General features: G+C 41.8%; 1 protein-coding gene across 1 annotated transcript in view; it reads right to left on the reverse strand.

Moving 5' to 3' along the window:
- Mnd (L-type amino acid transporter minidiscs) overlaps positions 1 to 14,297 on the reverse strand; it is a 354,849-nt gene that overhangs the window by 237,153 nt on the left and 103,399 nt on the right. Inside the window, exon 5 of the mRNA XM_076786178.1 lies at positions 2,438 to 2,561. Within this exon, the coding sequence (XP_076642293.1) occupies positions 2,438 to 2,561 (124 nt within the window). The remainder of the gene's footprint in view (positions 1 to 2,437; positions 2,562 to 14,297) is intronic.

Below are 14,297 nucleotides of genomic sequence, written 5' to 3' on the forward strand. Positions count from 1 at the left end.
GGACAATCGCGCACGAATGGAAGTTTAAACTTTTAGGTTTTTCAATATACCTTCATAAAATTGTGACGAGTGAATTGAAGTGCTTTTCCTGATGAAAATGAGTTCAAACTCGAGTGTAATCGAACAATTTGATTGATACGTAATGTTACGATAAAAATTACAATCTTATTGAAGATAGTCTAAATGATGTCGTATTTGCACTCATTTTCATCGAAATAAGCTCTACAACTTATTCGTACTAAAAATATTATTCGCATTAAAAATATAAAACACTTCAAAAATATTTTTCCGAAAAATTATTTAAAAATAGTTCAAACACAGTTAAAAAATGTTTTTATAATGGTCCAACAACAATCATACGGTTAGAAATCAAAAACATTTGATTAACGAAAAAAAATTAACTTGGGCGGAATTCGAACCCGATCCAAAAAGTCTTCAGCGGTTCCGCATACGGAGACCACAGCAGATGCACCAACCGCCGCCGTTGAAAGTACTTTCGAAATATTCGTATATACCCTGCATATCATTTTCGATTTTTTTTACTACGCAGTTTTTAAAGTCTGGACGATGTTTCTCTGAACGTAAGTATGTTTAATATTACATAATGTATTTTTACAATAATTATAACTTAGTTTTTCACGGAAAAAACGCCGAAAAACGTGGTTTTTATTTTTTTCGACTATGACGCACCAAACTCAGGAATTCGAAAAAAATTGAATATAATACTTGGGACAATCTCTCATTGTTAAATTAAATCTGTTACTAGTGTTTCTTCAATTTCTATATGAAATCTGCAGTTTTTCGATTTTTCTTTCGTGTTTTTCGCTTTTTAGAACCAGAGTTTGCAACGGAAAAATATGAAAATGATTTCTAATATGTGGCTTGGTATTCGAATTGTGTCTGATTTTTTCAGAATTTTAAATTGTCATTAAATGGGAAAAATGGGCCAAGAACTGGAGTTTCGATTATCCTCTATAACTACCCTTACAGATGAGCTATCGGACTGGAACTTGGCAAAAAGGTTTCATTTTTGGTGTGCTATCGGATGGTTCAAACTAGATTAAAATAATGCCGGGGGCGAATTTGACCTCTAAAATGTGGTATAGCCTTTCGTTTTTTAATTTGCGGAGTCTCACAACTGCTGTCAGGTAAGACCGGCAAGAGAACGCGGCATCCGGCGATTCAGATAGGTAATTGTAAGTGCACCAACCGAGCGACTGCCATTCACCGGCAGGCTTGGAAAAACCAATGTCCTTTGTATTATGAATGGTAAGTATTAACTTTTACTGTACACTCGGAGTACTCGACAATCCAACAACAGTATAGGTAAGATAAATGACATCTCGCGTCCTTTTTCTCCGTGTGCTTTTTTTTTACTACGTGAAAGTTGTAATTTTAGGACAAACGCTGTCGACCCTTATTTCTGAATGTCTAAAGAATATCCAGCAATTCTAGTATTTTTGCATTAGGGAACAACATTTGCGTGTAGAATGAGAAATTATTTAAGAAGAATAGTCTTTTGCGATGATGATTAAAAAAACAGAAAATGTTTCTATCTGTAATAAGAACTGTGACATCATGAAAACATAAAGTAAACGCCAATGTACCAACAGTTGCTGATGATCTGCGACAACGTATAGTAACAGAATGTGGGGATATTATCGGCGAGATATTAAATACTGTGCAATCTTCTTTACGAAGCCGGTTACAAGCATGTTTCAATGTTGACGGCCACCATTTTGAACACATTCTTGAAAATGTTAGACAGTACGGCAGTTTATAAATAACAGATATTTCGCAGGTCATTTGAAAGTTAACATATTCTACATGGTTGAATTAGTCTTTTTATTAGCTGTAATGTCACACTAATGAAAATACGTCGTTCCATTTAAAAAAACTACGATGACCTTGATATATCGGAAAATATGACCTAAAGAAAAAAAACATCTTCGTCATAACAATTGCCCCACTGAACCAAACATTTTCTTCCTAAAACATTTTCTCGTATTACTGAAAACAACGGTGATATTTTCGGTGGAAGTCTTAGATGCCTCATCGTGTATATGTATGTATAATGTATATCCTATTGATCTATTATATTACGTTATGTTGTAATGAAATTGTGAATGAAGTAAGATTATGTGTTATTTGAACGTTAACATCAATTTTCAAGAGAATGATTCATTTTTGACCTATGATTCCTTTGAAAAGTTTGTTCCTTTCGATTAGTAGAACACAAGAATTTTTACAGATCCTAAGATATAGAATCACGCTGTAACGGTTTTTACTCATAATTTCTTGACACCCTGTACCAAAGAAGCACGATGTTTTATAGACGGGTATATACTTTTGAAGATTTTTATTAAAACTGATACTGTAATAGTATAGTTACCGGCGAATAGAAACCCTTATTTGTATAGAAGTAAGAGATACTTACCACCGCCACTGCATTCGACGAAAGAATCTCATCTTGTTTCAACACGGCGAAGTAGGCGACGTTCACCAGAACATAAATTATCGTAACCAACGGTAACGATATGCAAATAGCCTTTGGTAAGTTCCTGCGAAAGTAGGGACGATGATTGATACACGGTTATGCGGTAAAAACCGTGCAAGATAGCTGTAAATACGCGTACCCGTTTTATTCACCATTTAAACATAGCTCTCTAACTGCAGAAAGATCCTACACTCACTCACCGTTTTTCCAGCGATTTACTTAAATATAGCTTCGTAAATTCTACAAACCTATTCGTTCCTTATTATTTTTAAACGCTTATTCTTTTGGTGGCTTGTGCATGTTCGAAAAGTAGCGAGGCACGCGCGAAAACAAACAAGAAAAATATTTTATGACTACCAAGTCTTTAACCTATTTATTTAATATTGTAGTTGGTTACACTTCCGAATAGTGATTGTTCAATTCTAATTTATAGATTTGTAATAATACTGTTGAAAATCTGTCAATAACGGGCGAACTTCATATCTAAATTCAAATCGATCCGCTGTTACCGAAATCGACGCCACCGCTATTACGCGTCGTTTTTCAGGACAACCAAAGAGGTTGCTCGTTCACTTATGCCGATTTCTTTTGTCCCTTGTTCATTATGCACAATTGAAGACATCGCACACGTACTATGTAAAACTTTGTCAATATATATATATATATTATTGTTATATTCATAAACAGTTCTTTGAACAATAAAGAATTAAGTTAAGTGTGTTCAAATACAATCGTGAGTGGCTTCAATTAAATTCCCAACAAATACTACCCCTGGCAATAAGTTTTCGACCAAACATAGTGGTACGATCTTGACTAGTAAGACTGATTTTTTTTCGCAATACGAAATGATATAAGTAGAAATCTTATGGTAACATTGAATTAGTCTGGTATAAAGTAAATACATAAGAAATAATGAGGACATTGCTGCATTGGCTACTAAAAAACAGCGAACAAACAAAATGTTGCCTGGAAATAGGAGTTTGCCCAATGGAAACTCTGAAAGAAAGTATTCGACCACATAAATTTGCAATTAATCTAATAAAAAATAAACCAAAATTTACATGAACTTAATGTTATCTAATATTTAGTTACATTTCCACGTGCATGGATAACCACTTTTACCTGTTTAGGCAATGATACAATTAAATTTTTGCATCCTGTTGGTGTGATTTTCATTGTTTCAAGGATGACGCTAAGGAAGAAAGGAAAGATACAACTATTTCTCCCTCTTTTCGGTATATCTCACTTTTTTCTTTCTTTTCATGTATATGTCACTTCTTTGAAGTATTGTAGTTTGTTCTATCGTATTTAGTGAAATAAAAATGTCAAAGAAAATCACACAAAGCGAAGAGTCCTAGTTTAAGTCCGACAGAATATTTGTGGACAACGTGGAAGCAGTTAATTCATATAAAAAGAATCTAGCAATAAGAATGAACTCTGTGAAGCAATTAAGATACCAAGGAATAAAATTTTGAATTTGTACACAAATTTATTTACATCTGTTACGAGCAACGCGAGAGGCCTGCGAGGGGTTGTTACCCCAGGAATATGGTTTCAATTTGTTAGTTAGGTACGCGGACGCACCCAATGCGAAATCGGGGAGCCACTAGGTTGGAGAAATCTTCGTTGAATTGAATCTAAGATTAGTAAGCCTCGTAACTTATATATAATTTAATTGATACAATCCGAGCGGTAAGATTGTATCATGTGGGAACGTTCAATTATTAGATTAGGATATCAGGCAATAATTAAAGGTTGTAGATTACGCGAGTTAACAGACAAGACAAATATATTCTGATTTGGAATAGTTACAAGTGTAATTGTTTGTGTCGCGAGTGGATGTAGATAAGTGTACAATTAGAGAAATTGTTACCTATGATGCACGGTGTTGACGCACTGGCAATGCGGGGTTAGATAGCGATTGTTGAATGCCAAATAGAATATATACCGAACTAACGGAATCTATAAGGTTACGAATTGATTCGAAAGGGACTTTAACCCGATCTCACTAGACTTGACGCGACGTGACTGCACGAGTACTGAACCGCGTCTGAATCTTGACTGAACCGCTTCTCGACTAACCGAAGAGGATGAAAATGCATGGGTTTATATACCCTAAAAATGAGAGGGGAATGTATCTGTTTTATTTTACGGTCGCATACTCGTATTTGTCGTTTCTAGTGAGTTTAAGGTTTGCAGCTGGATCTTTTGTTTATAGGGGTAAAACGAAGGGTTAGCCAGGATGTTTCCTATCAAAGACTATCTTGACAAAACATTCCAGAAGGGGATGTTTTGAAGATTTCCATATTAGGAAATCGTACGGTGCTGTTACTGAATCATGCTTCGTGTCAGCTGCGTCCAGCCGGAGTACAATCATTAAACAAGGGGCCTGTTGGGACGCTTTTCGTTCTCAGAAAAGAGATTAGAACTTCTAATCGAAATGAACGTGGAGAAACGTCTCCATACGTAACACATCAATGCCAAAATACATAAAAGTGGTTACCTATGCACGTGAAAATATAACTAAATATTAGACAATATAAATTTTAGTAAATTATTGTTCATTTGTTATTAGAATAACTGCAAATTATTGTCGAATACGTTTTTTCCAGAGTTCTCATTGGACAAATACTTCTTTCCAACCAACATTTGGTTTGTACACTGTTTTTTTAGTAGATAATAAAGGAATGTCATAATTATTTTCTGTGAATTCTTCGGTTTCCCAATGACTAAAGGGCCTAGCCGAATAAGATGGTCAAAACTGCCCTTAGACGTTTTTCAATAATTAATGAACCATTCGAAAACTGACCAAGAAAAACCCCTCTGAGCCAAATTTCAACCCCCTATCTTGCTCGTGAGGGTAGTTACAGGGTAAATTAGATTTTGAGCTTTTCCGTGCATTTTCCGCACTCTGATGCTTCCCAAAATTCTGAAAAAAATGTGGCATATTTTGGATCCTAAGACAGATTTTTGAGAATTTTTTCAGATTTTTTTCTTGCAAACTGTGGTCGTAAAAAATGAAAAACCTCAAAAAAATCGGAAAAATGCAGGTTTCTCAAAAATATGAAAACATGCTATTGAGCTGTTTAGTGCCCCAATAAAGTACCATAACAGGCAGTGTCCTCAATTTTTTTTAGATCTTTTGTTGTGGGAAGTCTCTGTCAAAAACAAGAAAAACCGAATTTTTTCGACGTTTCTGCTATTAGGAGGAAAGTTACACTTGTTGATTTTATCGCAAGTATATATTAAGGCATTTTTAACGTTATTACATTGAAACAAGTAAGTGTTTGACCTCAGAAATGTGTTTTAAGAGAAAAATAAATTCTATTTCGTGCGATATATACCAGAATGTTCGCAACGTTTACAACATCGCCGGTTGGCCGAGCAGTCAAGGTGTCAGACTACGGAGCGGAAACGCTGGGTTCGAATCCCGTCGAGGGTAAAGTTTTTTTTTTCCATACATCATCTTTATATTTTCCATTTTTTATTACATGGTTTATTCATGTGATTTTTAAAATATTTTTTTAATGTTTTAAAAATATTTAAGAAACATTTTTGAGTAAAATATATGTAAATATAGTTTTAGAGTATCTATCACTTCCTCGATTCTCTAATTATATATGATCTTCATTACGGTCCTCTCTAACATTCTTAATATTAAAATTCATTAATCTGGTTTCTAAGCCTTGCGTCTTCATAAATTAGGGAGGAAATGAGAAGAACTCTGAATAAATAACACGCAGCAAAGTATTGGTTTTTGTCAAATTGAAAGAAAAGGGCTACATACTACCACTATTTTTAAAGTGGGGTATCAGGTACAAATAAGCCTTAGCCATTCCTCTTTATTGTAACGTACATGAGGATGTATTTCCGTTTATAGTTACTTGATTGAAAACCATCATGAAGAGGGGAGACTTTTGTATTGTCGACAGAGGTTTTCGAGATGTTACATCTCATTTAACAGGTCTTGGTTTCAGAGTTCTCATGCCTGCTTTAAAAGGTAATCGTTCTCAACTTTCGACGAAAGTGTCGAATTATTCCCGAAAAGTCACGAAAATTCATTGGGTTGTAGAGGCAATGTATAGTATACAAGGTCAAAAGTACCAGCTTCTACACAAACAAGTAGACAACGAAACCTTTCCAAAAATTGGACATAATTGGAACTGCAAAACGACTCCATTTCAAACAGTATCCTCGGTAGATACTCTGGATTTTCCGGAAATGACAGAAGTAGATTTAAAAATTCTTTTCACGGAATCTTACCAATTTTCGCAAGCAATTTCTATATCTGGCGGAAATCGTGGACGAACACAATAATATAAATATTAATTTATTGCCTAATCCAAGAAAATAATATCATTAAATTCAAAGTCAAATCGGAGTAATATAAATAAAAGTTAGTTAAAAATGTTACATCAATATTTTTAAAAACATTTAAAAAATATTGTTAAAATCACATGAATAAACCATGTAATAAAAAATTGAAAAAATAAAGATGATGTATGGAAAAAAAAACTTTACCCTCGACGGGATTCGAACCCAGCGTTTCCGCACCGTAGTCCGACACCTTGACTGCTTTTTTTTTTTTTTTAAATATGTTTATTAGATATGTCATGTACATTGTTTTGTGTTGTGGTTCCTTAGTAAACATATAAAACTTAACCAGTATTTCTTTGGTCTTATTACATAATTGATTGCGATTTTGCGATGCTCTTATATAATCTGTTTGCTTATGGTTAGGACTTATAATACTATCTTATGCTAGGTGTATTGCACTTTGTTATTTCTTTGGTGTTAGAACGTTATTGTAGGTTTGGTCCGGGGGAAAAAAAAACCTCTGCTCTGCAGCTGAGGGTAAAACCCCGATATAGTTATTTGTTCTTAATCTATTACTTACTAGCTAACTTAACTAAACTTACGACTAGGGTGTATGTACAATGCGCGGTTATTTACATCTTAAGCTAGGGTTAGGGTTGTTTACGTGGCATGGGCCGGCGTTCTGGGTTGTCCTCCCCCCGGATACGGGTGTCATCTGCTATGCAGATGACACCCTGGTTTATGCCGAGGGGGAGGATTGGAGGAGGACCAGGCACCTCGGGGAGGTCGCCCTGGACTGCGTGGTCGGGCGAATCCGGAGAATGGGGTTGACCGTGGCCGCCACAAAAACCGAGGCGATTTGGTTGTATTCGCCTCGGGTGTGGCGGCTACCCCGTGGTCAAGATCTCCGGATTCGTGTCGCTGAAACCTCCGTCGCGATCGGGCCCAGGATGAGGTACCTGGGCCTGATCATAGACGGCCGCTGGCGATTCGATGGACACTTCGAGCTCCTCGCCCCCCGACTAGAGAGGACGGCAGCCGCATTGGCGCGGCTGCTGCCGAATGTCGGGGGGCCGGATTTGAAAGTACACCGCCTCTATGTGGAGGTGGTGCGGTCTATAGCCCTGTATGGGGCCCCCGTATGGCACCGCTCGCTCGAGGCCAGCACGCCCAGCCGCAAGCTCTTTGAAAGAGTGCGGCGGCGGCTGGCCTTGCGGGTCATACGGGGGTACCGCACCATCTCCACCGAGGCGGCGGGACTCCTCGCCGTGATTCCACCCTTCACTGTGGTGGCGGCGGAGCGGGCGAAGCTATACCACATCGCCCGCTCCTTCCGCCGCCCGCCGGGGGTGGAACTCACGCGCGAGGAGGAGTTGGAGCTCGAGGGCCAGAATCGCCAGGCCCGGACGGAAAGTTTATCGGAGTGGAGGGCGCTGCTAACGCCCTCCACACGTCCGATTGTCCGGGCCCTCCTGCCCATATTTCATATATGGTGCAGGAGGCGGGGAAGGTTGACCTTCCGCCTCACGCAGGTGCTCTCCGGCCACGGTTGCTTCGGAGAGTACCTGCATAGAATGGGGCGGGAGCCGACTACGCAGTGCCACCATTGCGGCGAAGATGTCGACACGGCGCGGCACACTCTGGAGGAGTGCCCTGCTTGGGCCGGGCCGCGCCGTGTCCTGAGAGCCGCAGTGGGCGGGTGGGACCTCGCGCTGTCGACCGTGGTCGACCACATGGTCGGCAGCGTGGGGTCGTGGAATGCGGTGGCCTCCTTCTGTGAGGACGTGATGTCCCGGAAGGAGGCCGCCGAACGGGCCCGGGAGCGGGACCCGGGCTTCGCGAGGAGGGTGTGGGCGCGGGGGTCTCCCCCGCGCCAACGTGTGCCCCCGGTGGTGGGGGGCGGAGTGGGTCTGGCGCGGGGAGTTTCCCCGCGCCCTGTTATGCCCCCACAACTGGGGGCGATGAACTTGGGGGCTCGAGGTGTGAGCTGACCCGGGCCCCCGGGGGGGAGCGTAGCTCCCCCCGTGATAGGCCGACACCCCCCGGGTTAGTTTCCCGGTGTAGGGGGGTGTCGGTCCGTCCCTCCCCGATTGGGGAGGGGGATACGTGGGGGGTTGTGGGGAAAGGAAGGGTCGGGGCGTGCCGGATCACGCCTCCGACGGCCCTTCCTTCCGGTGGCGGCGTCTTCTTGCCTCGGCCGGGGCTGGTTCCTTCGGGATACCGGCTCCGAGCGGGGCACGAAGACTCCTGGAGCTGTGGGTGGACCGAGCTGGGGCTCGGGAAGCCCAATCCGAAGGCTCCAGGGATGGGGACAACGGGCGGGTCCCTCCGCCCGGTGTCTTATAGCGTAGGAAGTGGGGGAGGTTAACCCCTCCCCCGGGGCATGATGATAGCTGGGAGGTGTCCTGTTGAGTACTCGCGTGATCCAGGCACCTCCCATTTAGCTTAGGTGGGCGTGAGGTTTTAGTGGGTAGTCCCCGGGGGCTTGCCCCCCCCCCCCGGGGAGAATCCCACATAACCCCGGCTTCCCCCAGGGAGTCGGGGTATGTATAAAACATTTCCTCACGATAAAAAAAAAAAAAAAATGGGCCGGCGTTCTCGTTGAAGTGTAGGTGTCTTTTTCTTAGTCATAGGTATGGGGTGCGTTTATTGCGGTGATTGTCTACGGGGTACGGTTGTTCCGCGTGTACGGAGGGCCTGAATGTGGGGGCTATTGTTTGTGAGCCACCAATGCTTCTTAAATTGTAGGCGGTCAAAATTGAGTCTGTCTCGGAGCGGAAGTGATGGTGAGAATTTGAATCGTTTTGGGTGTTTGGAATATTCTTGATCGGTGTACGCTATACGTTTGTCCGCTTTATTACGGCGCCAATGGTATATTATGGGAGTATTGTTGTGGTCTTGTATTAGTCCGTTTGCGTCACAGAAGGTGAATGCTTGTGGGGGTAGGTAACCTGTGCTAAGCTGTCTGTGTGTGGTTGATAGGTCGGGGTTTGCTAGTTCTTTTGTTATGTTATTTTCTATGTGAGGTAGTTTGCTGAAATAGTCTCTTGTCAGTTTTATTAGGAATGTATCTATTCGGGGTATGTCGGCTGTGTTGTATAGTGTTGCGTTATTTATGTAATGTTGCCAATTGGTGTTCGCGGATCTGTGAATTTGGTTGCATGCTCTAAGACACTTCCGCTCGAAGATCCTTATTCTTTCCATCATGGTGTGGTTAGTATTCCACCAGATGGGGGCTGCGTAAGTTAGTATTGGTCTGATTAATAGCATGTATAGTATCGTTTTAGTTTTTCCGGGGAGGTGCTTATTGTAGAACAGTCGGCTGTTGGCTTTAAAGGCTGTGGTTGCCTTTTCGAGTTGTTTCGTGATGTGTTCATTGCCTCTGAGCAGGTAGTCTATATGAACTCCGAGGTACTTAACCGATTTTTTGCGGGGGATTTTATAAGTGGATGCTGTTCCGGGTACTATTGTGTTGACTTGGAATTTATTGCCGCCAGCTTTGATTTTGGTGGATAGGTAGTGGAGAGGTTTGCGGAATAGAATCGTTTCACATTTTTGGGGGTTTAGTCGGAGGTTCCAGGCACTATAGTATTTGTTTATTTTGTTGACTGTTGTTTCTAGATCTGTTTGTACTATGTTTACTCTATTACTTGAGGTGTATGTTATAAGGTCATCCGCGAATGCCAGTACAGCAGCCCTATTTGGTTTGTTAAATTCGAACGCCTTAAGGAGATCGCTGGTATAAATGTTGAATAATATAGGGGAGTTTACTGTGCCTTGTTGTAGCCCTTCTGTAATGTGGAATGTCTGCGTTGATGTTGTCTTTCCGTCCCATGTTATAAACTGTTTGTCGGTTGTCATGTCTAGTATTGTGTGAATTAGCCATTTAGGGAATTCTTTCCGGTGTAGTTTGTACAGGAGTCCGTTGAGCCAGACCGAATCGAAGGCTTTTTCTAAGTCTAGTAGGGCTGCGCCTACTAGTTGGTTGTTGCTGATTTTGCTGTTTACGTCGGAAATGAATTTGTGGATGGCGTGGGTCGTTGCGTGTTTGTGTCTGAATCCGAATTGGCAGTCTGGTATGATATTGTGTAGTGAGCAGTGTTGTGATATTTTGTTGTTAATGACGGCTTCGTAAACTTTGCTTAAGCTTGGTGTTAGGCTGATTGATCTGTATCTGGAGGGGTCGTTCGGGTTTTTGTTTTTTTTTATTATGGGGAGTACTTTGGCCGTTTTCCAGATTTTTGGGAAGTAGCTATTGTTTATGGCGTTGTTGAATAGTATTGCGAGATGTGTTATTATTTTGTTCGGTAAGTGTTTTAGAACTATCGGGGGGATTCGGTCTGTCCCAGCGGATGTCTTGTTTGGAAGTCTTTTGAGTATGATGTTTATTATGTAGGGGTTGCAGAATGGTGAAATTTCGTCGTCGGTGTCTTGAGGGTCTTTGGCGTTGTTTGATTCTGTGAATTGTGTGATGGTGGCCTTGGTGTGTCGGTTTGTTGTGAATTCGTGTGTTATGGTGCGAGCCGTGTTGTCTATTATTTCTTTCAGTCTTGTCCCTTCGTTTAGGTGTCGGGGGGAGTTAATTGATTCGTAATAGGCTCCTAATGCGTTAAGTTTATCGGTCGGGGTGGTCAGGATGAAACTGTCATTCGTTTTATGGAGGGTTGCTGTGTTGCATTTGCTTCTGTCTAGGATTCGGTTGTCGCTTTGTTTTATGTGGATGTCGTCTATTGAGGATGGTGGTTTTCGCCTGAAGATCGCATTGACTTTAGGGAAGAAGGTGTCGGTATTTCTGTGGTCGATTTGTTTGATCACGTTTGTCCAGTATTTGTTTATGGATTTAGTGAATTCGGTTTGTAGTTTTTTTTTTTTAGATGTTTGTGGATGTTTTTGGCTGTTTTTGTTATGGTTAGGTGCGAGTTAGGGTCTGTAAGGTGTAGTTTTGTGTAGCAGTGTTGTCAGTGTTTTTTTGTGTTTTTGGAGTTTGGCGATTTTTCGGTTGATATATATTGTGGTGTTGTTGCGTGTTTTGAATTGAGGGGTGTGTGTGTCTATTGCATTCCTGATTACGTCTGTAATGGTCTGTAGGTTGTTGTCGATGTCCGTGGTTGTAAGGTTACGGTCGGTATGAATCGTGTTTGTGTAGTTTCGGTCTATGTCTTTTGTGAAGGCCTTCCATTTAGTGGCCTTGTAGTTTAGGTTTATGGCTTCTGGGTGTGTTGCTGAATGGATTTTGGATGGGAGCTCGAAGTTCATTGATACGGCTAAGTGGTCGCTGTCGTAGGGCAGCGTACTGGCCTTCCCGGTGGTGCTGTTTAATAGTTGTAGCCTGGAATCTGCGAGGCAGATGTCCAGGAAAGACAGGCCCGGTTTGAATGTGGGGGTGGTGGTTGTTATAGTATGAAGTCTGTATGTGAAGTCGTGTTTATTTTCCCACTTTTTAAAGTAGCGTCCTCTTTGATTGTTTGTTGTGTCTCCCCAGTCCTTTCTTTTTGTGTTTAGATCTCCAGCAATTATGTAATAATTGTTGGGGTCGTGTAGTTTTAGTGTGTGGAATAGGTGGTCAAGTTCGGTGATGTATAGTGTTCTATTGTCATTCGTCGCGTATGCACTTATTATGTATAGTGTTTTATTGTGTTCGGTTTTTGTCTTTATGATTGTGTATTCTAAGATTTTGTTGTTGGTTGAGGAGGGGGTGTGTATCTGTTCGCATGGAATGTTATTTTTTATTAGGATTGCGGTTCCGCCGCCTTGGATTGCATTGGGCCTGTCTTTCCTGTATAGTTTGTAGCTTTTGAATTTAAGGGAGTGATTGGGGTTGAGCTTTGTCTCGGATAATGGTATTATATCGTGGTTGTATTCTAGAAGAAATTGTTTTAGATCAAGTCTGCGGGGGTGTGTGATTATAGAGTTTACGTTGATGGCCGCGATTTTTATGGTGGTGGGGGGGGGGGGGGGCTGGCGGCGTTATTATCCATTGTGTTTTTCGAATAGGGTGTTGAGAACGAATTCTATTTTCTCGGAGTTTATAGATACCTGTGTGGCAATTTGATTTAGTTGCGTGGTGATGAGCGTGGCTAGTTCGGTTTTTATGCTTTCTATCCAATCGGTCGGGGGTTGTGGGGTGGATGGGTTCTCGATGTTGTGCGGGCTGGGCGCTCCGGTGTTCTTGCGAATGTTGGTGATGTGAGTTGGTTGCGGCGGTGTCGGTGGTTCTTGGGGTGGTTGTGCGTGTGTTTTTGGTCCTCTTATCATTTGGGCGTATGATATGTTGGGTGTTACAGTTGTGGCGATCCTTTGAATTCTCTTGTTCATTGTTTGCTGGCTATGGTTGTTTGTGTCTCTTTTTAGTTTTAGTGCAAATTTAATGTAGGGGCAGCCTTTGTATGAGGCTGGGTGCCCGGTTTGTCCACAGTTAGCACATTTAAGGTTGGTTCGATTGTCGGTGTTTGTGAGCGGGCAGTTGCCAGGTCCATGGTTTTCTGCGCATTTTACGCAGCGGTAGCCTAGTTGGCAATTTTTGCTTGCGTGTCCGATGCGCTGGCATTTCTTGCATTGGAACAGTTAGGGTTTTCGGAGGTGCTCCCATCTGACTTTCTGATATGCAAGTGTTTTGATTTTGAACAGGGCGGCGGTCCGGCTTTCCCTGCTAATTTGTAATAGGAAGTGGTGTTGGTCTGGCTTCTGTTTATTGAATATGAATTTTGTGAGGCTGATTATTTTTGTATCTGGTAGGTTAAGTTCTTCGATTTCTGTTTTAATTTCATCTGTTGAGAAGTCTCCTTCGATTCCTTTTAGAATTATGGATTTGGGTTTTTGTTCTTTGGGGGTGTATGTGTAGTGCTGCGTTTTTGTTTCCGTTAGTTTATCTGTCAGAGCCTTATGGGTCTGTAGGTTTTTAGTGTAAATTGTGTGGTTGTCTTTATCGTTTTCCTTCACGATGAAGTCCTGTTTTTTAATGTTAAGGGCATGTGCGGTGCGGATTATCTCTCCTATGCTGGAATTGAGGGTATAGATTGGTGGTGGCGCGTATACTTTGGTTTTGGGTTGGGCGCTGGTTGGCTGCGTATTTGGGGTGTTCTCGTCTAGTTCCCTGTCGCTATCGTCCGAGAGCGTTTGGTATTGGTTGTTGAGTGTTATTGGGGTTGTGGTGTCGGTGGTGTCGTGAGCAACTTTCTGGGGTTTTTTGGGGTTTCCCATTGGTCTGCTGGTGCGTTTCCAATGTCCGTGGCGGTCGGGTTCTGTGCGGGTCCGTGGGATGGCGCTGCTGTGTTTTTTGCTCTGGCTGCTTTTAGGTTAGGTTGGGCTGTGAATTTAGGGGCTGTTGGCCTGTTATTTTCTTTTAATATACTCCTGAATAGCTTATCTACTTGCATTGAAGTAAGCTTCGGTATTTTAGAAGTGCCTGGCTTGCTATTTGCGTCCTCTGTGTTATTTTCTTTATTTTCTCCTTCGTTGTTGCGGCGTCTTTTGGGACGCGGGA

Source organism: Halictus rubicundus, chromosome 4 (assembly GCF_050948215.1).
Source record: "Halictus rubicundus isolate RS-2024b chromosome 4, iyHalRubi1_principal, whole genome shotgun sequence".
Classification (NCBI taxonomy): domain Eukaryota; kingdom Metazoa; phylum Arthropoda; class Insecta; order Hymenoptera; family Halictidae; genus Halictus; species Halictus rubicundus.